The sequence below is a fragment of the Oncorhynchus gorbuscha genome, unplaced genomic scaffold, assembly GCF_021184085.1.
Source record: "Oncorhynchus gorbuscha isolate QuinsamMale2020 ecotype Even-year unplaced genomic scaffold, OgorEven_v1.0 Un_scaffold_640, whole genome shotgun sequence".
Classification (NCBI taxonomy): domain Eukaryota; kingdom Metazoa; phylum Chordata; class Actinopteri; order Salmoniformes; family Salmonidae; genus Oncorhynchus; species Oncorhynchus gorbuscha.
This window is the reverse complement of record NW_025745749.1, coordinates 193,564-220,324: the sequence shown is the minus strand read 5'-3', so window position 1 is coordinate 220,324 and position 26,761 is coordinate 193,564. Positions and strand designations below refer to the sequence as shown.

The window sequence follows — 26,761 nt, the reverse complement described above, 5'->3', positions numbered from 1 at the left end:
ATGATGTTGCTTCTCATCAGCCAGGACACGATGTTGCTTCTCATCAGCCAGGACACGATGTTGCTTCTCATCAGCCAGAACACGATGTTGCTTCTAATCAGCCAGGACATGATGTTGCTTCTCATCAGCCAGGACACGATGTTGCTTCTCATCAGCCAGGACACGATGTTGCTTCTAATCAGCCAGGACACGATGTTGCTTCTCATCAGCCAGGACACGATGTTGCTTCTCACCTTCCGGTTACTAGTCCAACACTCTAACCAGTAGGCTACCCTGCCGCCCCTCTACCCTGGGTATCGTATTAAACTCCAGAGTCCTAAATGACAAGGTTAAACACATCTCTCTACCCTGGGTATTGTATGCAACATATGAGAAGGTTACTAGTAAAATGTTGTAACATGTATCTTAACCATTACAGCTGCAAAGAGGAACTAGACAAGGATGTCTGTTTTCACCAATGTTATTCACTGTTAAGTATTCTTCATAATGACAATAAAATGTGTGTGCGTGTGGGTCAGTGTGTGTGTGTGTGTGTGTGGGTCGGTTGTGTGGGGGGGGGTGAGAGAGAGAGTGTGTTTAGGTGTGTGTATGAGTGTGAGAGAGAGTGTGTTTAGGTGTGTGTGTGTGTGTGTGTGTGTGTGTGTGTGTGTGTGTGTGTGTGTGTGTGTGTGTGTGTGTGTGTGTGTGTGTGTGTGTGTGTGTGTGTGTGTGTGTGTGTGTGTGTGTGTGTGTGTGTGTGTGTGTGTGTGTGTGTGTGTGTGTGTGTGTGTGTGTTTAGGTGTGTGGGGGAGTGTGAGAGAGAGTGTGTTTAGGTGTGTGTGTGTGTGTGAGAGAGTGTGTTTAGGTGTGTGTGTGTGTGTGTGTGTGTGTGTGTGTGTGTGTGTGTGTGTGTGTGTGTGTGTGTGTGTGTGTGTGTGTGTGTGTGTGTGTGTGTGTGTGTGTGTGTTTAGTGTGTGTGTGTGTGAGAGAGAGTGTGTTTAGGTGTGTGTGTGTGTGTGTGGTGTGTGGGGGTGAGAGAGAGAGTGTGTTTAGGTGTGTGTATGAGTGTGAGAGAGAGTGTGTTTAGGTGCGCGTGCGCGTGCGCGTGCGTGTGCGCGTGTGCGTGTGCGTGTGCGTGTGTGTGTGTGTGTGTGTGTGTGTGTGTGTGTAGGTATAACTCACAGTAGAAAAGAACATGGTGAAGATGTATACAGAGGCCTCCAGAAGGTAGTGGCCGCGGACAGCGATCACCACAGGAGGAACAAACATCAGGTTACTGAGGCAGAGCAGCAAGGTGGACAGGAGCTGGAAACTATAGGAATACGCCTCCGAGGGGTCTGTACAGCCCCAGCCGTCCCAGCCTGGACCCACAGACAGGAGAGACAGGTTAACGTAGACACAGACACACACATGTTTACAAGAAAAGTATGCTAACTAACCAGGGTAGTATAGTACAAGGTTGGGGTCAGATTCTGATCAAGAGTTATGTTGTTTTGGTGGTTCTGACATTTCAGGCTCATAAGGTAAGTATTGTTCTTGGAACCATGGGGTCTATGGACTTGGGCTGCAGTAGCAGCATGTCAGTGTGCAAAGACAAGTTGCAGCAGGTTCAGGTTCCTTATATGGGGCTCTGAGCCTCATATAGGCTCTCACGAGGCTCTGACAGTTCAAGCGTCTCAGGTATTAGGGGAAAAGGTGGCTTCTGTAAGCCCATTTTGGAGCCAGTGGAACCTGTGTGTGCCTCCTAGTTTGGTGTGCATCGAATAGCCCCCACGATATGCAACTTTTCAGGGAAGTTAGGAACCAATATATACAGGCAGTTAGGAAAGCAAAGGCTGCATTTTTCTAACAGAAATCTGTATCCTGTAGCCAAACTCCAAAAAGGACACTGTAAAGTCCATGGAAAATAAGAACACCTCCTCCCAGCTGCCCACTGCACTGAAGATAGGAAACACTGTCACCATTGATAAATCCATGATAATTGAGAATTTCAATAAGCATTTTTCTACGGCTGGCCATGCTTTCCACCTGGATACCCCTAGGCCGGTCAACAGCACTGAACCCCCAAAGAAACGTTGATGTTCTGAAAGAGCTGCAAAATCTGAACCCCTATAAATCAGCTGGGCTAGACAATCTGGACCCTCTCTTTCTGAATGTATCTGCCGCCATTTTTGCAACCCCTATTACTAGCCGTTCAACCTCTCTTTCGTATCGTCTGAGATCCTCAAAGATTGGACAGCTGCCGCGGTCATCCCCCTCTTCAAAAGGGGGAGACACTCTAGACCCAAACTGTTACAGAGCTATATCTATCCAACCCTGCATTTCTAAGGTCTTCGAATGCCAAGTTAACAAACAGTTCACTGTCCATTTCGAATCCCACCGTACCTTCTCCGCTATGCAATCTGGTAGTGGAGCAGGTTGAGGACTTCAAGTTCCTTAGTGTCTACATCACCAGCAAACTGTCATGGCCCAAACACACCAAGAAAGTCATGATGAGGGAACAACAACGCCTTTTTCCCCTCAGGAGACTGAAAACATTTGGCATGGGTCCTTAAAAAGTTCCAAAGCTGCACCATCGAGAGCATCCTGAACGGTTACATCACTGCCTGGTACGGCAACTGCTCGGCCTCAGACCTCATTGCACTACAGAGGGTAGTGCGTATGGTCCAGTACATAACTGGGGCCAAGCTTCCTACCATCCAGGACCTCTACACCAGGCGGTGTCAGAGGAAGGCCCTAAAAATGGTCAAAGACTCCAGCCACCCTAGTCATAGACTGTTCTCTCTGCTACCACACGGGAGCGACATGTCTAGGTCCAAAAGGCTCCTGAACAGCTTCTACCCCCAAGATATAAGACTGCTGAACAATTAATCAAATGGCTACTCAGACTATTTACATTGACACCCCCCCGCACATAGTCACTTTACTCCTACCTACATTTACACCTGGGGAAAGCCCATCATATGGGCAGCAGGTAGCCTAGTGGTTAGAGCTCAGGACCCCAGACTGGGGCAAAGGTTGGACAACAACCCGAAGCACACAGCCACAACAATGCAGGAGTGGCTTCGGGTCAAGTCTCTGAATGTCCATGACTGGCCCAGCCAGACCATGGCCTTGAACCTGATCGAACATCTCTGGAGAGACCTGAAAATAACTGTGCAGCAACGCTCCCCATCCAACCTGACAGACCTTGAGAGGATCTGCAGAGAAGAATGGGAGAAACTCCCCAAATACAGGTGTGCCAAGCTTGTAGCGTCACACCCAAGAAGACTAGAGTCTGTAATCACTGCCAAAGGTGCTTCAACAAAGTACTGAGTAAAGGGTCAGAATACTTATGTAAATGTGATATTTCAGAAGGGGGGAAAAACGATTTAATCCATTTTAGAATAAGGCTGTAACCTAAACAAAATGTGGATAAAGTCAAAGGGTCTGAATACCTTCCGAAGGCACTATATCTCCTAGATATAGGACAGACACTTCAGAACCATATTCCTAGTGACATTTTTTAAACTCATGAACGTGTTCCTCAATGCATTTCTATACTAGTAAATGGGCTATAATAGCTGCGCTGTTGGAGTAACAACAGAAGCATGTTGTTGCACCTGCGATAACATCTCCGAATATGTGCCCGACCAATCAACTTGGATTTGAACCTTAGTCACCTGCTTTGCACTCGCAGGCAGCGTACAGATAGTTGTTAGTACGTAGCAGTTTGCACTGTCCGTAGGTCCCACAGTCATTGATGCAGGGGGTCAGGTAGGAGCGCAGGTACACCTCCGCTGTCATGTTGGAACATGGCTCAAACCTGGACAACAAACAGTGACATCACACACACATCAAATCGGACAAAAATATGAAGTCTCGTCTCATTGACTTTTTGTTCATTTTACATTTAGTCCCAGCTATGGAGAGACGACCTGATACACTGTCCCCTGATACACTGTCCCCCTGATACACTGTCCCCCTGATACACTGTCCCCCTGATACACTGTCCCCTGATACACTGTCCCCTGATATACTGTCCCCTGATACACTGTCCCCCTGATACACTGTCCCCCTGATACACTGTCCCCCTGATACACTGTCCCCCTGATACACTGTCCCCCTGATATACTGTCCCCTGATATACTGTCCCCCTGATACACTGTCCCCCTGATACACTGTCCCCTGATATACTGTCCCCTGATACACTGTCCCCCTGATACACTGTCCCCCTGATATACTGTCCCCCTGATACACTGTCCCCCACTGATACACTGTCCCCCTGATATACTGTCCCCCTGATATACTGTCCCCTGATACACTGTCCCCCTGATACACTGTCCCCCTGATACACTGTCCCCCTGATACACTGTCCCCTGATACACTGTCCCCCTGATACACTGTCCCCCTGATATACTGTCCCCTGATACACTGTCCCCCTGATACACTGTCCCCTGATACACTGTCCCCTGATACACTGTCCCCCTGATACACTGTCCCCACTGATATACACTGTCCCCTGATACACTGTCCCCTGATACACTGTCCCCTGATATACTGTCCCCCTGATACACTGTCCCCCTGATATACTGTCCCCCTGATACACTGTCCCCCTGATACACTGTCCCCCTGATACACTGTCCCCCACTGATATACTGTCCCCCACTGATACACTGTCCCCTGATACACTGTCCCCTGATACACTGTCCCCCTGATACACTGTCCCCCTGATACACTGTCCCCTGATACACTGTCCCCTGATACACTGTCCCCTGATATACTGTCCCCTGATACACTGTCCCCTGATACACTGTCCCCCTGATACACTGTCCCCCCTGATACACTGTCCCCCTGATACACTGTCCCCTGATACACTGTCCCCTGATACACTGTCCCCCTGATACACTGTCCCCTGATACACTGTCCCCTGATACACTGTCCCCCTGATACACTGTCCCCTGATACACTGTCCCCTGATACACTGTCCCCCTGATACACTGTCCCCTGATACACTGTCCCCTGATATACTGTCCCCTGATACACTGTCCCCTGATACACTGTCCCCTGATACACTGTCCCCTGATACACTGTCCCCTGATACACTGTCCCCTGATACACTGTCCCCTGATACACTGTCCCCTGATACACTGTCCCCCTGATACACTGTCCCCCTGATACACTGTCCCCCTGATACACTGTCCCCCCCTGATACACTGTCCCCTGATACACTGTCCCCTGATACACTGTCCCCCTGATATACTGTCCCCTGATACACTGTCCCCCCTGATACACTGTCCCCCTGATACACTGTCCCCCTGATACACTGTCCCCCTGATACACTGTCCCCTGATACACTGTCCCCCTGATACACTGTCCCCTGATACACTGTCCCCCTGATACACTGTCCCCCTGATACACTGTCCCCCTGATACACTGTCCCCACTGATACACTGTCCCCTGATACACTGTCCCCCCCTGATACACTGTCCCCTGATACACTGTCCTCTGATACACTGTCCCCTGATACACTGTCCCCTGATACACTGTCCCCCTGATACACTGTCCCCTGATACACTGTCCCCTGATACACTGTCCCCCTGATACACTGTCCCCCTGATACACTGTCCCCCTGATACACTGTCCCCTGATACACTGTCCCCTGATACACTGTCCCCCCCTGATACACTGTCCCCCTGATACACTGTCCCCTGATACACTGTCCCCTGATACACTGTCCCCCTGATACACTGTCCCCTGATACACTGTCCCCCTGATACACTGTCCCCCTGATACACTGTCCCCTGATACACTGTCCCCTGATACACTGTCCCCACTGATATACTGTCCCCCTGATACACTGTCCCCTGATACACTGTCCCCTGATACACTGTCCCCTGATACACTGTCCCCCTGATACACTGTCCCCTGATACACTGTCCCCCTGATACACTGTCCCCTGATACACTGTCCCCTGATACACTGTCCCCCCTGATACACTGTCCCCTGATACACTGTCCCCTGATACACTGTCCCCCCTGATATACTGTCCCCTGATACACTGTCCCCTGATACACTGTCCCCCTGATACACTGTCCCCCTGATACACTGTCCCCTGATACACTGTCCCCCCCCTGATACACTGTCCCCTGATACACTGTCCCCTGATACACTGTCCCCTGATACACTGTCCCCTGATACACTGTCCCCTGATACACTGTCCCCTGATACACTGTCCCCTGATACACTGTCCCCTGATACACTGTCCCCCCCCTGATACACTGTCCCCCTGATACACTGTCCCCTGATACACTGTCCCCTGATACACTGTCCCCCCCTGATACACTGTCCCCTGATACACTGTCCCCTGATACACTGTCCCCCTGATACACTGTCCCCTGATACACTGTCCCCTGATACACTGTCCCCTGATACACTGTCCCCTGATACACTGTCCCCTGATACACTGTCCCCCTGATACACTGTCCCCTGATATACTGTCCCCCTGATACACTGTCCCCTGATACACTGTCCCCTGATACACTGTCCCCCTGATACACTGTCCCCTGATACACTGTCCCCTGATACACTGTCCCCCCCCTGATACACTGTCCCCTGATACACTGTCCCCTGATACACTGTCCCCTGATACACTTTCCCCTGATACACTGTCCCCTGATACACTGTCCCCCACTGATACACTGTCCCTTGATACACTGTCTCCCCCTGATATACTGTCCCCTGATACACTGTCCCCTGACTGTCCCCTGATACACTGTCCCCTGATACACTGTCCCCTGATACACTGTCCCCTGATACACTGTCCCCTGATACACTGTCCCCTGATACATTGTCCCCCCCTGATACTGATACACTGTCCCCTGATACACTGTCCCCTGATACACTGTCCCCTGATACACTGTCCCCTGATACACTGTCCCCCTGATACACTGTCCCCTGATACACTGTCCCCCTGATACACTGTCTCCCTGATACACTGTCCCCTGATACACTGTCCCCTGATACACTGTCCCCTGATACACTGTCCCCTGATACACTGTCCCCTGATACACTGTCCCCTGATACACTGTCCCCTGATACACTGTCCCCCTGATACACTGTCCCCCTGATACACTGTCCCCTGATATACTGTCCCCTGATACACTGTCCCCCTGATACACTGTCCCCTGATACACTGTCAAACCTGGACAACAACAACAGTTATATTATATAACTATAAATAGTTATATTGTATGTAGTCTTCAATCTCTCATATTTTTTTCAATTTCCATTGAGTGTCAACTAGGGAGGAAAGACCCAGCATTGTTTTCTAACCAATCAACTCATGTGTTAATTCCTCACACCTGCAGCGATTCAATTTCAATATATTATGCACACCAATTACCTCCTCCACATTCCTGAGCCAATCAACTTCAGCCTGCTTATAGACTTATCATCATCCCCTGATACTGTGTACCAATCGGTTGGCTCGTATTTAACCCCTTACACTGGCCTTAATGGATAGGGGACACATTTAAATGTTTCTAACAGAAGAACTATAAAAAGAGGAGAGGACGAGAGAGGATAAGAGAGCAGGAGAGAGGAGCAGGAGAGAGGAGCAGGAGAGAGGGGCAGGAGGGAGGAGCAGGAGGGGGCAGGAGAGAGGATCAGGAAGAGGAGCAGGAGAGAGGAGCAGGAGAGAGGAGCAGGAGAGAGGAGCAGGAGGGAGGAGCAGGAGAGAGGGGCAGGAGAGGGCAGGAGGGGGCAGGAGAGAGGAGCAGGAGAGAGGAGCAGGAGAGAGGAGCAGGAGAGAGGAGCAGGAGGGGGCAGGAGAGAGGAGCAGGAGAGAGGAGCAGGAGAGAGGAGCAGGAGGGGGCAGGAGAGAGGAGCAGGAGGGGGCAGGAGAGAGGAGCAGGAGGGGAGCAGGAGAGAGGGGAGAGGCTGGGTCAGTAGAGGAGGGGGCTGGGTCAGTAGAGGGTGAGAGAGGCTGGGTCAGTAGAGGGTGAGGAGAGGCTGGGTCAGAAGAGGGTGAGGGCTGGGTCAGTAGAGGGGAGAGAGGAGTCAGTAGAGAGAGGAGCTGGGTCAGTAGAGGGTGAGCAGGAGTAGAGGGTGAGGAGGGGGTCAGGAGAGGGTGAGGCTGGGTCAGGAGAGGGTGAGCTGGAGAGGGTGAGGAGGCTGGGTCAGTAGAGGAGTGGAGAGAGGCTGGGTCAGTAGAGAGGAGCAGGAGAGAGGGTCAGGAGAGGGTGAGGAGCAGGAGAGAGGAGAGGAGGGGGTCAGGAGAGGGTGAGAGAGGCTGGGTCAGTAGAGGGTGAGCAGGAGAGTAGGAGGGGAGAGAGGGTCAGGAGAGGTGAGAGGCTGGGTCAGTGAGGGTAGAGAGGGTCAGTAGAGGGCTGGGTCAGGAGAGAGGCTGGGTCAGGAGGGTGAGAGAGGCTGGGTCAGGAGAGAGGCTGGGTCAGGAGGGGAGAGGCAGGGTCAGTAGAGGGTGAGAGAGGCTGGGTCAGGAGAGAGAGAGCTGGGTCAGTAGAGGAGCAGTGAGAGAGGCTGGGTCAGTAGAGGGTGAGAGGAGCTGGGTCAGTAGAGGAGAGGAGGCTGGGTCAGGAGAGAGGAGCAGGAGAGAGGCTGGGTCAGGAGAGGGTGAGGAGGGGTCAGGAGGGAGAGAGGCTGTGCAGGAGAGAGGATTAATGAGGGTGAGAGGCTGGGTCAGGAGGGAGGATCAGGAGAGGGTAGAGAGGCTGGGTCAGTAGAGGGCAGGAGGCTGGGTCAGGAGAGAGGAGTAGGAGAGGCTGCAGGAGAGAGAGGCAGGAGAGAGGAGCAGGAGAGAGGTGAAAGAGGCTGGGCAGGAGAGAGGAGCAGGAGAGAGGGGTCAGGAGAGGGAGAGGAGGGGGGTCAGTAGAGAGAGAGAGCTGGGTCAGTAGAGAGTGAGAGAGCTGGGTCAGTAGAGGAGAGGAGGGTCAGTAGCAGGAGAGAGGCTGGGTCAGTAGAGGGTGAGAGGCTGGGTCAGTAGAGGGTGAGCTGGGTCAGTAGAGGGTGAGGAGGCTGGAGTAGAGGGTGAGCTGGGTCAGTAGAGGAGAGAGAGCTGGGTCAGTAGAGGAGAGAGAGGCTGGAGTCAGTAGAGAGAAGGCTGGGTCAGGAGGGTGAGAGGCTGGGTCAGTAGAGGGTGAGAGAGGCTGGGTCAGTAGAGGGTGAGCTGGGTCAGTAGCAGGAGAGAGAGCAGGAGGGGTCAGGAGAGAGGAGGGTCAGGAGAGAGGAGCTGGGGGGGTGAGAGGGCTGGGTCAGTAGAGGGTGAGAGGCTGGGTCAGTAGAGGGTGAGAGGGCTGGGTCAGTAGAGGGTGAGGAGGGTCAGTAGAGGGTGAGAGAGGCTGGGTCAGTAGAGGGTGAGGAGGGAGCAGGGTCAGTAGAGGTGAGAGGCTGGGTCAGTAGAGGGTGAGAGAGCTGGGTCAGTAGAGGGTGAGAGGCTGGGTCAGTAGAGGGTGAGAGGCTGGGTCAGTAGAGGGTGAGAGGCTGGGTCAGTAGAGGGTGAGAGGCTGGGTCAGTAGAGGGTGAGAGGCTGGGTCAGTAGAGGGTGAGAGAGGCTGGGTCAGTAGAGGGTGAGAGGCTGGGTCAGTAGAGGGTGAGAGAGGCTGGGTCAGTAGAGGGTGAGAGAGGCTGGGTCAGTAGAGGGTGAGAGAGGCTGGGTCAGTAGAGGGTGAGAGGCTGGGTCAGTAGAGGGTGAGAGAGGCTGGGTCAGTAGAGGGTGAGAGAGGCTGGGTCAGTAGAGGGTGAGAGAGGCTGGGTCAGTAGAGGGTGAGAGAGGCTGGGTCAGTAGAGGGTGAGAGGGTGAGAGCTGGGTCAGTAGAGGGTGAGAGAGGCTGGGTCAGTAGAGGGTGAGAGAGGCTGGGTCAGTAGAGGGTGAGAGAGGCTGGGTCAGTAGAGGGTGAGAGGCTGGGTCAGTAGAGGGTGAGAGGCTGGGTCAGTAGAGGGTGAGAGGCTGGGTCAGTAGAGGGTGAGAGGCTGGGTCAGTAGAGGGTGAGAGGCTGGGTCAGTAGAGGGTGAGAGGCTGGGTCAGTAGAGGGTGAGAGAGGCTGGGTCAGTAGAGGGTGAGAGAGGCTGGGTCAGTAGAGGGTGAGAGAGGCTGGGTCAGTAGAGGGTGAGAGAGGCTGGGTCAGTAGAGGGTGAGAGAGGCTGGGTCAGTAGAGGGTGAGAGAGGCTGGGTCAGTAGAGGGTGAGAGGCTGGGTCAGTAGAGAGTGATTAATGAGGGTGAGAGGCTGGGTCAGTAGAGGGTGAGAGAGGCTGGGTCAGTAGAGGGTAAGAGAGGCTGTGCCAGTAGAGAGTGATTAATGAGGGTGAGAGGCTGGGTCAGTAGAGGGTGAGAGGCTGGGTCAGTAGAGGGTGAGAGAGGCTGGGTCAGTAGAGGGTGAGAGAGGCTGGGTCAGTAGAGGGTAAGAGAGGCTGGGTCAGTAGAGGGTGAGAGGCTGGGTCAGTAGAGGGTGAGAGAGGCTGGGTCAGTAGAGGGTGAGAGAGGCTGGGTCAGTAGAGGGTGAGAGAGGCTGGGTCAGTAGAGGGTGAAAGAGGCTGGGTCAGTAGAGGTTGATAGAAGAGGGTGAGAGGCTGGGTCAGTAGAGGGTGAGAGAGGCTGGGTCAGTAGAGAGTGAGAGAGGCTGGGTCAGTAGAGGGTGAGAGAGGCTGGGTCAGTAGAGGGTGAGAGGCTGGGTCAGTAGAGGGTGAGAGAGGCTGGGTCAGTAGAGGGTGAGAGGCTGGGTCAGTAGAGGGTGAGAGAGGCTGGGTCAGTAGAGGGTGAGAGAGGCTGGGTCAGTAGAGGGTGAGAGAGGCTGGGTCAGTAGAGGGTGAGAGAGGCTGGGTCAGTAGAGGGTGAGAGAGCTGGATCAGTGAGAGAGGCTGGGTCAGTAGAGGGTGAGGCTGGGTCAGTAGAGGGTGAGAGAGCTGGGTCAGTAGAGGGTGAGAGAGGCTGGGTCAGTAGAGGGTGAGAGGCTGGGTCAGTAGAGGGTGAGAGAGGCTGGGTCAGTAGAGGGTGAGAGAGGCTGGGTCAGTAGGGTGAGAGAGGCTGGGTCAGTAGAGGGTGAGAGGGCTGGGTCAGTAGAGGGTGAGAGAGGCTGGGTCAGTAGAGGGTGAGAGGCTGGGTCAGTAGAGGGTGAGAGAGGCTGGGTCAGTAGAGGGTGAGAGGCTGGGTCAGTAGAGGGTGAGAGAGGCTGGGTCAGTAGAGGGTGAGAGAGGCTGGGTCAGTAGAGGGTGAGAGAGGCTGGGTCAGTAGAGTGTGAGAGGCTGGGTCAGTAGAGGGTGAGAGAGGCTGGGTCAGTAGAGGGTGAGAGGCTGGGTCAGTAGAGGGTGATTAATCATCAGTGGGTATGATGCCTTCATAGAGAAAAGAGTAAACTGGGTTCGCTGTATGATTGACAAATGGATTACTGTATCTACAGTAGCAGCTATATGGGTTACCGTATCTACAGTAGCAGCTATATGGGTTACCGTATCTACAGTAGCAGCTATATGGGTTACCGTATCTACAGTAGCAGCTATATGGGTTACCGTATCTACAGTAGCAGCTATATGGGTTACTGTATCTACAGTAGCAGCTATATGGGTTACTCTACAGTAGCATATATGGGTTACTATCTACAGTAGCAGCTATATGGGTTACCGTATCTACAGTAGCAGCTATATGGGTTACTGTATCTACAGTAGCAGCTATATGGGTTACTGTATCTACAGTAGCAGTATCTACAGTATATATGGGTTACCGTATCTACAGTAGCAGCTATATGGGTTACTGTATCTACAGTAGCAGCTATATGGGTTACCGTATCTACAGTAGCAGCTATATGGGTTACCGTATCTACAGTAGCAGCTATATGGGTTACTGTATCTACAGTAGCAGCTATATGGGTTACTGTATCTACAGTAGCAGCTATATGGGTTACCGTATCTACAGTAGCAGCTATATGGGTTACCGTATCTACAGTAGCAGCTATATGGGTTACTGTATCTACAGTAGCAGCTATATGGGTTACCGTATCTACAGTAGCAGCTATATGGGTTACTGTATCTACAGTAGCAGCTATATGGGTTACTGTATCTACAGTAGCAGCTATATGGGTTACCGTATCTACAGTAGCAGCTATATGGGTTACTGTATCTACAGTAGCAGCTATATGGGTTACTGTATCTACAGTAGCAGCTATATGGGTTACCGAATCTATTAGCAGGTATCTCACCCATATACTCAGTTAGGGTATTAGCAGATATCTCACCCATATACTCAGTTAGGGTATAAATATAATAATAATAATAATATATGCCATTTAGCAGACGCTTTTATCCAAAGCGACTTACAGTCATGTGTGCATGCATTCTACGTATGGGTGGTCCCGGGGATCAAACCCACTACCCTGGCGTTACAAGTGCCATGCTCTACCAACTGAGCTACAGAAGGACCACCTTCTGTAGCTCAGGTATCTCACCCATATACTCAGTTAGGGTATTAGCAGGTATCTCACCCATATACTCAGTTAGGGTATTAGCAGGTATCTCACCCATATACTCAGTTAGGGTATTAGCAGGTATCTCACCCATATACTCAGTTAGGGTATTAGCAGGTATCTCACCCATATACTCAGTTAGGGTATTAGCAGGTATCTCACCCATATACTCAGTTAGGGTATTAGCAGGTATCTCACCCATATACTCAGTTAGGGTATTAGCAGGTATCTCACCCATATACTCAGTTAGGGTATTAGCAGGTATCTCACTCATATACTCAGTTAGGGTATTAGCAGGTATCTCACCCATATACTCAGTTAGGGTATTAGCAGGTATCTCACCCATGTTCGGTGGCACAGAGGGATCTCAGGCTGAGGTACCAGGTGCCAGTCTGGGGGTAGGGGATCCTCAGTTTAGTGATGTTGGAGCTGGAGTTTACTGACAACAGGAAGCCTGATACGGAATCTGGAGGGGGGGGGCAGAGACAGAGAGAGGGAGGGCGAGACAGAGAGAGGGAGGGAGAGACAGAGAGAGGGAGGGAGAGACAACGAGAGGGAGGGATAGACAGAGAGAGGGAGGGAGAGACAGAGAGAGGGAGGGAGAGACAGAGAGAGGGAGGGAGAGACAGAGAGAGGGAGGGAGAGACAGAGAGAGGGAGGGAGAGACAACGAGAGGGAAAGAGGGAGAGGTAGAGGGAGAGACAGAGAGAGGGAGGGAGAGACAGGGAGAGGGAGGCAGAGACAACAAGAGGGAAAGAGAGAAAGAGGGAGAGGGAGAGAAAGAGAGAGGGAGAGACAGAGAGAGGGAGGGAGAGACAGAGAGAGGGAAAGAGAGAACGAGGGAGAGGGAGAGAAAGAAAGGGAGCGAGATTTATTTGATCACAAGCTAGTTTCTTATCATTTATCTGATTTTATGGGAATAAACGGCTGGATTATAGTGATATCTGTTATCTCTGCAATATGTTCTATCAAAGCAGCAGCTCCTCCTACCTGATTCACATTTGACAGAGGAGTTGTCTTTCAGGAACAGGGGCACGCCGTGGTTCAGACAGCCAAACACTGTGATGTTCTCTCCTCTCAACGAAGACTGCAGGGGAAACACCTCCGTTATACAGTGCATTTCATTTTACAACAACACTACAGTCCTGAGCTGGGAGGAGAAATGGAGTTGAGACACTGGAGGTTGAGACTGATCCCTGTAGGAGACCAATCCTCCATCATGGCTTGTTACTGTATAATCCCTGTAGGAGCCCAATCCTCAATCATGGCTTGTTACTGTATAATCCCTGTAGGAGCCCAATCCTCCATCATGGCTTGTTACTGTATAATCCCTGTAGGAGACCAATCCTCCATCATGGCTTGTTACTGTAATACTGTCATCTCCAAGTTCTGCTTCTCGTACAAACAGGAGTATATCCTACCTAGCTGGCATGAAAATTTATATTTTTCCCTCTGCCCTTGTGTCACGTTGGCATGAAGGGTCGGGAGACAGGCGCAGGAATGCGTAATAGGATTTTTTATTAAACCCAAATTACAGCCTGCCATGTGAAGGCATTGGGACGAAGACCAATCAAACACGTAGCAAAAACATCAATGATCATCAAACATCATTGGACGAGACCTGTAATCAAACACACACTGGACGAGACCTGTAATCATCTACACAATGATCAATGATTATCACACTGGACGACACCTGTAATCATCTACACAATGATCAATGATTATCACACTGGACGAGACCTGTAATCATCTACACAATGATCAATGATTATCACACTGGACGAGACCTGTAATCATCTACACAATGATCAATGATTATCACACTGGACGAGACCTGTAATCATCTACACAATGATCAATGATTATCACACTGGACGAGACCTGTAATCAAACATCATGATCAATGATCAATGATTATCACACTGGTCGAGACCTGTAATCATCTACACAATGATCAATGATTATCACACTGGACGAGACCTGTAATCATCTACACAATGATCAATGATTATCACACTGGACGAGACCTGTAATCATCTACACAATGATTATCACACTGGATGTGACCTGTAATCATCTACACAATGATCAATGATTATCACAATGGACGAGACCTGTAATCATCTACACAATGATCAATGATTATCACACTGGATGAGACCTGTAATCATCTACACAATGATCAATGATTATCTGGATGATGATATCACACTGGATGTGACCTGTAATCATCTACACAATGATCAATGATTATCACAATGGACGAGACCTGTAATCATCTACACAATGATCAATGATTATCACACTGGATGAGACCTGTAATCATCTACACAATGATCAATGATTATCACACTGGATGAGACCTGTAATCATCTACACAATGATCAATGATTATCACACTGGATGAGACCTGTAATCATCTGCACAATCCACAAGGGCACCAAAGCCCAAAACACACAGCTCAGGCACTCACACGCACCAACGGACATTGTAACAATAATGGACAGCCCAATGGAAACCAAAGGGCACACTTCTACCAGTACTAATCAGTGGGAACAGGGGACAGGTGGAACAGGGGACAGGTGGAACAGGGGACAGGTGGAACAGGGGACAGGTGGAACAGGGGACAGGCGGAACAGGGGACAGGCGGAACAGGGGACAGGTGTGTGTAATCAACGTTCCGGAGGCATCCGTGACACCCTGTTCTGATACAGGTGCATGATAATGGTCCATTCTAAAGCAAAACAAATTTCACACAGATATTAGTACAGAAGTACAGAAGACAAGAAGACAATAGTACAGAAGACAAGAATATGATTTAGTATATGTAAAGACAAGAATATGATTTAGTATATGTAAAGACAAGAATATGATTTAGTATATGTAAAGACAAGAATATGATTTAGTATATTTAAAGACAAGAATATGATTTAGTATATGTAAAGACAAGAATATGATTTAGTATATGTAAAGACAAGAATATGATTTAGTATATGTAAAGACAAGAATATGATTTATCAAGAATATGATTTAGTATATGTGTCACGCCTTGGTCATTGTATTTTGTGTTTTTGTTATATGTTTGGGTTGGCCAGGGTGTGACATGGGTTTATATGTTGTTTTCGTATTGGGGTTTGTAGTATTTGGGATCGCGGCTGATTAGGGGTGTGGTATATGCTTGGCTGCCTGAGGCGATTCTCAATTAGGAGTCAGGTGCTTATCGTTGTCTCTGATTGGGAACCGTATTTAGACAGCCTGACTTTCGCTTTGTATTTTGTGGGTGGTTGTTCCTATCTCTGTGTTGTAGTCACCAGATAGGCTGTAATTAGTTTCACGTTCCGTTCTGTTGTTTTTGTATTTCAGTTATTTCATGTACCGCTATTCTGTTCATTAAAGTCATGAGTAACCTACATGCTGCATTTCGGTCCAACTTTCTTCATTCAACAGACGAATGCGGTTACAGAAACACCCACCACTCACAGACCGAGCAGTGTGTAAACTGGCAGGAGCTAAAGGAAGACGTTATGGACAGCAGAAGCATGGAGTATACGACGTGGGAAGAAATCGACAGGTGGGCGGCCGACCCAGAGCGAGTGCAGGAGCCCGCCTGGGATTCCCTGCAGCAATGCGAAGAGGGCTATAGACGAATGGAGTCTAAAAGGAAAACACAGCGACGCAGAGCGCAAAATGAAAGTAACCCCCAAATATTTATTGGGGGAAAGCGCAGAGAGAGAGTGGCTGAGTCAGGAGTCAGACCTGAGCCTACTCTCCCTGTTAATCGTGAAGAGCAGTTGCAGTGGGAGAGGCTGCACCACTTGGAGAATTGGACATGGGTGGAGGAATTAGACGGTAAAGGACCTTGGGCTCAGCCTGGAGAATATCGCCGTCCCAAGGAAGAAATAGAAGCAGCTAAAGCGGAGAGGCGCAGGTATGAGGAGGCAGCATGGCGATGCGGTTGGAAGCCGGAAAAGCAGCCCCAAAAAATTATTGGGGGGGAGCTAGAAGGGAGAATAGTTATGCCAGGTAGGAGACCTGCGCAAACTCCCTGTGCTCACTGTTGGGCTAGAGAGACCAGGCAGGCACCGTGTTATGCTATGGAGCGCACGGTGTTTCCAGTGCGGGTGCAGAGCCAGGTGCGGCACATACCAGCCCTTCCTATTGGCCGGGCTAGAGTGGGCATCGAGCCAGGTAAGCTTGGGCAGGCTCGGTGCTCAAGAGCTCCAGTGCGCCTGCACGGTCCGGTCTATCCAGAGCCACCTCTACACACCAGTCCTCCGGTAGCAGCTCCCCGCATCAGGCTTCCTGTGCGTGTCCTAGATCCAGTACCACCAGTTCCAGCTCCCCGCATCAGGCTTCCTGTGCGTGTCCTAGATCCAGTACCACCAGTTCCAGCTCCCCGCATCAGGCTTCCTGTGCGTGTCCTAGATCCAGTACCACCAGTTCCAGCACCACGCACCAGGCCTCCAGTGCGCCTCGCCTGTTCAGCGCCGCCAGTCAGCCCAGCGCCGCCAGACAACCAGTCTCTTCTAGATCTGCCCGACAACCAGGATTTACTGGAGCCTACTACCTGCCTGAGCTTCATCTCAGTACTGGGCTTCCTCTCAGTACTGGGCTTCCTCTCAGTACCGGGCTTCCTCTCAGTACCGGGCTTCCTCTCAGTACCGGGCTTCCCCTCAGTCCCGGGCTTCCCCTCAGTCCCGGGCTTCCCCTCAGTCCTGGGCTGCCTCTGTCCTGAGATGCCCCTCTGTCCTGAGATGCCCCTCTGTCCTGAGATGCCCCTCTGTCCTGAGATGCCCCTCTGTCCTGAGATGCCCCTCTGTCCCGAGATGCTCCTCAGTTATGTGGGGATCTGGGTGAGGACTATTAGGCCATGGTCGGCGGCGAGGGTGGATTACCCCAGGACGCAAAGGGGAGGAACTATTACATTAATGGAGTGGGGTCCACGTCCCGAGCCAGAACCGCCACCATGGACAGACGCCCACCCGGACCCTCCCTATGCTCTTGAGGTGCGTCCGGGAGTCCGCACCTTAGGGGGGGGGGGGTTCTGTCACGCCTTGGTCATTGTATTTTGTGTTTTTGTTATATGTTTGGGTTGGCCAGGGTGTGACATGGGTTTATATATTGTTTTCGTTTTGGGGTTTGTAGTATTTGGGATCGCGGCTGATTAGGGGTGTGGTATAGGCTTGGCTGCTTGAGGCGATTCTCAATTAGAGTCAGGTGCTTCGCGTTGTCTCTGATTGGGAACCGTATTTAGACAGCCTCAGTTTCGCTTTGTATTTTGTGGGTGGTTGTTCCTGTCTCTGTGTTGTAGTCACCAGATAGGCTGTAATTAGTTTCACGTTCCGTTCTGTTGTTTTTGTATTTCAGTTATTTCATGTACCGCTATTCTGTTCATTAAAGTCATGAGTAACCTACACGCTGCATTTCGGTCCAACTTTCTTCATTCAACAGACGAACCCCGTTACAATATGTAAAGACAATAATATGATTTAGTATATGTAAAGACAAGAATATGATTTAGTATATGTAAAGACAAGAATATGATTTAGTATATGTAAAGACAAGAATATGATTTAGTATATGTAAAGACAAGAATATGATTTAGTATATGTAAAGACAAGAATATGATTTAGTATATGTAAAGACAAGATGACATCAAGAATATGATTTAGTATATGTAAAGACAATAATATGATTTAGTATATGTAAAGACAAGAATATGATTTAGTATATGTAAAGACAAGAATATGATTTAGTATATGTAAAGACAAGAATATGATTTAGTATATGTAAAGACAAGATGACATCAAGAATATGATTTAGTATATGTAAAGACAAGATGACATCAAGAATATGATTTAGTATATGTAAAGACAAGATGACATCAATAATATGATTTAGTATATGTAAAGACAAGAATATGATTTAGTATATGTAAAGACAAGAATATGATTTAGTATATGTAAAGACAAGATGACATCAAGAATATGATTTAGTATATGTAAAGACAAGATGACATCAAGAATATGATTTAGTATATGTAAAGACAAGAATATGATTTAGTATATGTAAAGACAAGAATATGATTTAGTATATGTAAAGACAAGAATATGATTTAGTATATGTAAAGACAAGTCTAATGGGTGACAATAATAGCCTATCACTTGTAAATGATATATTATCACTTGTAAATGATATATTATCACTTGTAAATGATATATTATCACTTGTATCACTTGTACCTGTGGTGCTGATTTTTAGGCCGAGGTACATATAGTTATTTGTGCTCTAAAGCAACAGTGAAATACTAGAATTTATATTTGCGGTCCTGGCAACTGGACCTTTTTTGAACCGTTATTTTTGTCTTACTGAAATTCAACGTCAGGGCCCAGGTCTGACAGAATCTGTACAGGAGATCTAAGTGCTGCAGTAGGCCCTTCTTGGGACAGGAGATCTAAGTGCAGCTGTAGGCCCTCCTTGGGACAGGAGATCTAAGTGCTGCTGTAGGCCCTCCTTGGGACAGGAGATCTACGTGCTGCTGTAGGCCCTCCTTGGGACAGGAAATCTAAGTGCTGCTGTAGGCCCTTCTTGGGACAGGAGATCTAAGTGCTGCTGTAGGCCCTCCTTGGGACAGGAGATCTACGTGCTGCTGTAGGCCCTCCTTGGGACAGGAAATCTAAGTGCTGCTGTAGGCCCTTCTTGGGACAGGAGATCTAAGTGCTGCTGTAGGCCCTCCTTGGGACAGGAGATATAAGTGCTGCTGTAGGCCCTCCTTGGGACAGGAGATCTAAGTGCTGCTGTAGGCCCTCCTTGGGACAGGAGATCTAAGTGCTGCTGTAGGCCCTCCTTGGGACAGGAGATCTACGTGCTGCTGTAGGCCCTCCTTGGGACAGGAGATCTAAGTGCTGCTGTAGGCCCTCCTTGGGACAGGAGATCTAAGTGCTGCTGTAGGCCCTCCTTGGGACAGGAGATCTAAGTGCTGCTGTAGGCCCTCCTTGGGACAGGAGATCTAAGTGCTGCTGTAGGCCCTCCTTGGGACAGGAGATCTAAGTGCTGCTGTAGACCCTCCTTGGGACAGGAGATCTAAGTGCTGCTGTAGGCCCTCCTTGGGACAGGAGATCTAAGTGCTGCTGTAGGCCCTCCTTGGGACAGGAGATCTAAGTGCTGCTGTAGGCCCTCCTTGGGACAGGAGATCTAAGTGCTGCTGTAGGCCCTCCTTGGGACAGGAGATCTACGTGCTGCTATAGGCCCTCCTTGGGACAGGAGATCTAAGTGCTGCTGTAGGCCCTCCTTGGGACAGGAGATCTAAGTGCTGCTGTAGGCCCTCCTTGGGACAGGAGATCTAAGTGCTGCTGTAGGCCCTCCTTGGGACAGGAGATCTACGTGCTGCTGTAGGCCCTCCTTGGGACAGGAGATCTACGTGCTGCTGTAGGCCCTCCTTGGGACAGGAGATCTACGTGCTGCTGTAGGCCCTCCTTGGGACAGGAGATCTAAGTGCTGCTGTAGGCCCTCCTTGGGACAGGAGACCTACGTCCTGCTGTAGGCCCTCCTTGGGACAGGAGATCTACGTGCTGCTGTAGGCCCTCCTTGGGACAGGAGATCTACGTGCTGCTGTAGGCCCTCCTTGGGACAGGAGATCTACGTGCTGCTGTAGGCCCTCCTTGGGACAGGAGATCTAAGTGCTGCTGTAGGCCCTCCTTGGGACAGGAGATCTAAGTGCTGCTGTAGGCCCTCCTTGGGACAGGAGATCTAAGTGCTGCTGTAGGCCCTCCTTGGGACAGGAGATCTAAGTGCTGCTGTAGGCCCTCCTTGGGACAGGAGATCTAAGTGCTGCTGTAGGCCCTCCTTGGGACAGGAGATCTAAGTGCTGCTGTAGGCCCTCCTTGGGACAGGAGATCTAAGTGCTGCTGTAGGCCCTCCTTGGGACAGGAGATCTAAGTGCTGCTGTAGGCCCTCCTTGGGACAGGAGATCTAAGTGCTGCTGTAGGCCCTCCTTAGGACAGTAGATCATTAGCAAACAGGGGACATTTGACTTCAGATTCCAGTTAGGCTGGATGCTGCAGAATATTCTACCTGGTGCCTGATTCTTGAAAATGGTGCTCTGTGTATTACATTTGAGGCTAAACACCTCTCATGTAATTAATAGCTTCCAGAACGTTGCTTTACTCTGAGCAAAAGAAACCAACTCCAAACAGTGTTGTAGGTGACTCTGTTCTTTCTACCCTCTGCCTCTCACGTTGTATTTCAGAACCTACCTGAGACTTTCCATGCCAACCTTCAGAACCAGTGCTTTCCATGCCAACCTTCAGAACCAGTGCTTTCCATGCCAACCTTCAGAACCAGTGCTTTCCATGCCAACCTTCAGAATCAGTGCTTTCCATGCCAACCTTCAGAACCAGTGCTTTCCATGCCAACCTTCAGAACCAGTGCTTTCCATGCCAACCTTCAGAACCAGTGCTTTCCATGCCAACCTTCAGAATCAGTGCTTTCCATGCCAACCTTCAGAACCAGTGCTTTCCATGCCAACCTTCAGAATCAGTGCTTTCCATGCCAACCTTCAGAATCAGTGCTTTCCATGCCAACCTTCAGAACCAGTGCTTTCCATGCCAACCTTCAGAATCAGTGCTTTCCATGCCAACCTTCAGAACCAGTGGTTTCCAACAGCTGTGTTGGATGACGAGAAGTTGTGGAAAACCAAGGAGTCGTGGCCACAGTGAAACGGCCAGTGGGAGACTGTTTCATCCTCTTCATGAAGAGGACATTTCTGAGTTTGTGAAAGTGATGTATTAATATTCAGACTCTTGTGTTCAGTAATATCGGTGACCTCTTTACCAACCATAGCATTGGGAATCCATCGGTATGCATATCAGCTCGGACCATTACATTCCTGACATTCAAACCTGGTGAATTGGATTATCATGCCCTGCATTGCCACCATTCATCAACAGACAAGTTCATTACACTTGTTCATCAAGCGTTCAAATATAGGCATTTGTGAAGGTAACATTACAGAGTTTACCAGTTGAATTTCAATTCGTAGTGTGTCTTTGTGCATTTGATTTTCATTTGATAGTGTAACGTGGTATTTTAATGTGTGAAATTGTTGTTTTTCAGATAATGGCAATGATAGTCAATTTAATGACTGTGTGTGTGAGAGGCTAATCCCAAGAGTGAAGGAGCAAGTCCAGTACATGTTGGCCCTCGAGGCCATTAAAGAGTAAGCAGAAATCCACTCCTGTCATTTACTCCCATCAATGTTGCAGTGGAGCTCAGACCCTCTGCTCTTCCTTTCAACTCCCTCTGCTCTTCCTTTCAACTCCCTCTGCTCTTCCTTTCAACTCCCTCTGCTCTTCCTTTCAACTCCCTCTGCTCTTCCTTTCAACTCCCTCTGCTCTTCCTTTCAACTCCCTCTGCTCTTCCTTTCAATTCTCTCTGCTCTTCCTTTCAACTCCCTCTGCTCTTCCTTTCAACTCCCTCTGCTCTTCCTTTCAACTCCCTCTGCTCTTCCTTTCAACTCCCTCTGCTCTTCCTTTCAACTCCCTCTGCTCTTCCTTTCAAATCCCCCTGCTCTTCCTTTCAACTCCCTCTGCTCTTCCTTTCAACTCCCTCTGCTCTTCCTTTCAACTCCCTCTGCTCTTCCTTTCAACTCCCTCTGCTCTTCCTTTCAACTCCCCCTGCCCTTCCTTTCAAATCCCTCTGCTCTTCCTTTCAACTCCCTCTGCTCTTCCTTTCAACTCCCCCTGCCTTTCCTTTCAAATCCCTCTGCACTACCTTTCAACTCCCTCTGCTCTTCCTTTCAACTCCCCCTGCTCTTCCTTTCAAATCCCTCTGCTCTTCCTTTCAACTCCCCCTGCTCTTCCTTTCAAATCCCTCTGCTCTTCCTTTCAACTCCCCCTGCTCTTCCTTTCAACTCCATCTACTCTTTAATTACATACTTTTTTATTTCTTCCACCTCCTGTACCATGTCACAGTGACCAGTGCACCCCTCTGCAAAGACATTACTGTGACAACTGTGACAACGTTTGGCAAACGGGATACTACGTCAGACATTACCAGAGCCCCTAGTGACCGTAAAGGGCCGGGCTTCATGAAATACAGTCGCACAGAAGCACAATGCATATTGTCCATGTTTAATGCTCCCCCCCTCTCTGTTACCCAGCATTCCACATGTCATAAGGTGAATGCACCAATTTGTAAGTCGCTCTGGATAAGAGCGTCTGCTAAATGACTTAAATGTAATGTAAATGTTCAAGGGGTATATCAATCTCCCAGGGTGAGAGTGACAAGTTGGGTCAGTGTCCACAAGGGGTGCCCCTCCCCATATAAGTGGCTCAATACTGTGATCTATTGCTGATTCCTGCCTGTAGCTCACTAGTCCTTATATCTAGTGATACAGGTTATGGGCTCTGTAGGCAATTCGTTGTTGGTAGCAGTCAGGGAATGAGCAGGGTTGGACACAACTAAGCTATTATCCCACATGCAGTCTCTGTGATTCATATGAGGCCACAAATGAGCTGCCTGTCCCATCAACAGGTCAACTGTTCGCGAGGCCTCAGCGCCCGTTTTGAGGAAATATCCTCTCGTCTCCAGAAGCAGGCAATCCGAGTGGTTCCAATGTCGAAAATCTGGTACAGTCGGTATTCATGGTTACGAAAAGGGGCGGGACTTAGCTACCCATTCTAGACGTACGTGTCCTCAGCAAACACCTCAGACTACAAACCTATGAGCTACCAGCGACTGGCTGCATAGTGGAGGAGGCAAGCAGTGTTACATCACAGCTACTGTCCCATATTATGTCTCCAGGCTTCATCTGACACCAGAAAAATATCTGCCTGACTCCCATCTCACCGTTCCCATTCAGTGAGCTTGTGTGGCCTTGACATTGCGCATGGTGATCTTAGGCTTGTGTGCAGCTGCTCGGACCATGGAAACCCATTTCATGAAGCTCCCGACTAACAGTTCTTGTGCTGACGTTGCTTCCAGAGGCAGTTTGGAACTCGGTAGTGAGTTTTGCAACCGAGGACAATTTTTACGTGTTATGCGCTTCAGCGTTCTGTGAGCTTGTGTGGTCTACCACTTCGCGGCTGAGCCGTTGTTGCTCCTAGACGTTTCCACTTCACAATAACAGCACTTACAGTTGACCCGGGGCAGAAATGTGACAAACTGACTTGTTGGAAAGGTGGCATCTGACACCAGTGTTACTACAACTCATAAACCCCCTCGGTGCTAAAGAACCTCAGATTCAGAAGTGAAAAAACCCTGATAAAACTATTACAATACACAGACAGTCCACGAATTGTCCTTTATTGTTGCCTCTGCCAAAGTCACGGATGAGTTCCTATGCCTCTGTCAAAGTCCTGGATGAGTTCCCATGTCTCTGTCAAAGTCCTGGATGAGTTCCCATGTCTCTGTCAAAGTCCTGGATGAGTTCCCATGTCTCTGTCAAAGTCCTGGATGAGTTCCCATGTCTCTGTCAAAGTCCTGGATGAGTTCCCATGTCTATGTCAAAGTCCTGGATGAGTTCCTATGTCTATGTCAAAGTCCTGGATGAGTTCCCACCCATCATTACTTTAAGACATGAAGGTCAGTCAATATGGAACATTTTAAGAACTTTGAAAGTTTCCTCATATGTAGTCGCTAAAACCATCAGGAGCTATGATGAAACTGGCTCTCATGAGACTGCCACAGGAAAGGAAGACCCAGAGTTACCTCTGCTGCGATATGATGAAACTGTCTCTCATGAGGACCACCACAGGAAAGGAAGACCCAGAGTTACCTCTGCTGCGATATGATGAAACTGTCTCTCATGAGGACCACCACAGGAAAGGAAGACCCAGAGTTACCTCTGCTGCGATATGATGAAACTGTCTCTCATGAGGACCACCACAGGAAAGGAAGACCCAGAGTTACCTCTGCTGCGATATGATGAAACTGGCTCTCATGAGGACCGCCACAGGAAAGGAAGACCCAGAGTTACCTCTGCTGCGATATGATGAAACTGTCTCTCATGAGGACCACCACAGGAAAGGAAGACCCAGAGTTACCTCTGCTGCAGAGGATGAGTTCATTAGAGTTACCAGCCTCAGAAATTGCAGCCCAAATAAATGCTTCATAGAGTTTGAGTAACAGTCACATCTCAACATCAACTGAGACTGGGTGAGTCAGGCCTTTATGGTCGAATTGCTGCAAAGAAACCACTACTAAAGGACACAAATAATAAGAAGAGACTTGCTTGGGCCAAGAAACACAAGCAATGGACATTAGACCGGTGGAAATTGGTCCTTTGTTCTGTTGAGTCAAAAATTTTGATTTTTGGTTCCGACCGCTGTGTCTTTGTGAGACGCAGAGTAGGTGAACAAATGATCTCCGCATGTGTGGTTCCCCCCGTGAAGCATGGAGAAGGAGGTGTGATGGTGTGGGGGGTGCTTTGCTGATGACACAGTCCGTAATTTATTTAGAATTCAAGGCACACTTAACCAGCATGGCTACCACAGCATTCTGCAGCGATACTCCATCCCATCTGGTTTCGGCTTAGTGGGACTATCATTTGTTTTTCAACAGAACAATGAGCCAACACACCTCCAGGCTGTGTAAGGGCTATTTGACCAAGAAGGAGAGTGATGGAGTGCTGCATCAGATGACCTGGCCTCCACAATCACCCGACCTCAATCCAATTGAGATGGTTTGGGATGAGTTGGACCGCAGAGTGAAGGAAAAGCAGCCAACAAGTGCTCAGCATATGTGGGAACTCCTTCAAGATGGTTGGAAAAACCTTCCAGGTGAAGCTGGTTGAGAGAATGCCAAGAGTGTGCAAAGCTCTCGTCAAGGCAAAGGGTGGCTACTTTGAAGAATCTAAAATCTAAAATAAATTTTTATTTCACACTTTTTTGGTTACTACATGATTCCATATGTGTTATTTCATAGTTTTGATGTCGTCACTAATATTCTACAATGTAGAAAATAGGAAAAATAAAGAAACATTATTGAATGAGAAGGTGTGTCCAAATTTATCTTCTACATTATATAAGGAATCAGGTGCCATTTGGGAGTCTGGTGGTGTAGATCTGCATGCTGCTGCTGGTGGCTTTAGGTTGGAACACTGTGATGGCTTTACGTTGGAACACTGTGATGGATTTTCGTTGGAACACTGTGATGGCTTTACGTTGGAACACTGTGATGGCTTTAGGTTGGATTACTGTGATGGCTTTAGGTTGGAACACTGTGATGGCTTTAGGTTGGATTACTGTGATGGCTTTAGGTTGGAACACTGTGATGGCTTTAGGTTGGAACACTGTGATGGCTTTAGGTTGGAACACTGTGATGGCTTTACGTTGGAACACTGTGATGGCTTTAGGTTGGATTACTGTGATGGCTTTAGGTTGGAACACTGTGATGGCTTTAGGTTGGAACACTGTGATGGCTTTAGGTTGGAACACTATGATGGCTTTACGTTGGAACACTGTGATGGCTTTACGTTGTAACACTGTGATGGCTTTAGGTTGGAACACTGTGATGGCTTTACGTTGGAACACTGTGATGGCTTTACGTTGGAACACTGTGATGGCTTTAGGCTGTAACACTGTGATGGCTTTAGGTTGGAACACTGTGATGGCTTTAGGTTGGAACACTGTGATGGCTTTACGTTGGAACACTGTGATGGCTTTAGGCTGTAACACTGTGATGGCTTTACGTTGGAACACTGTGATGGCTTTAGGCTGTAACACTGCCTCCATACTGTAGCTAATGCCTTAATGTCTTGGCTTGTATGAAAATAGGCCTATTTCACTTCCTGGTATGAAAATCGTCCTATTTCACTTGCTGGTATGAAAATCGTCCTATTTCACTTGCTGGTATGAAAATAGGCCTATTTCACTTCCTGGTATGAAAATCGTCCTATTTCACTTGCTGGTATGAAAATCGTCCTATTTCACTTGCTGGTATGAAAATAGGCCTATTTCACTTCCTCGTATGAAAATCGTCCTATTTCACTTCCTGGAACTAAGGCAGAGGGACAAGGAGGAACTATGACAGTCTACCAACCTGGGAGGGATAGGTAGATGTGATGTTTTGCTGTCAGGCATAGTCTGTCTGGTGGTGTGGACATGTAAAACACAGTGGGATTCCCCTGCTAGAAGGAAATGCTAGCCTGAGTATTTAACCAACAAATCACTCAGGGAAGGTAGCTTTAGTATCTCAGTATCTAAGAGCAAGGTACAACATAATTACCAGGAATTTAGTCTGTGTTTAAACAAAACAGCACAAGACTTGCAAACGTCCTTCCCACTGTGTGGTTGTGAGAGAGAGGGAAAAATTACAAGGTACAAAA

At 49.1% G+C, this 26,761-nt stretch overlaps 1 protein-coding gene across 2 annotated transcripts in view; it reads right to left on the bottom strand.

Annotated features, from left to right (window-relative positions):
• Positions 1 to 26,761, bottom strand: part of tmem8b (transmembrane protein 8B) — a 197,274-nt gene that overhangs the window by 29,064 nt on the left and 141,449 nt on the right. For both annotated transcript variants that reach the window (XM_046335000.1, XM_046335001.1), the window contains 4 exons: positions 13,423 to 13,519; positions 12,775 to 12,898; positions 3,642 to 3,784; positions 1,162 to 1,340 (listed from right to left, as the gene is read on the bottom strand). In XM_046335000.1, the coding sequence (XP_046190956.1) occupies positions 1,162 to 1,340; positions 3,642 to 3,784; positions 12,775 to 12,898; positions 13,423 to 13,519 (543 nt within the window). The remainder of the gene's footprint in view (positions 1 to 1,161; positions 1,341 to 3,641; positions 3,785 to 12,774; positions 12,899 to 13,422; positions 13,520 to 26,761) is intronic.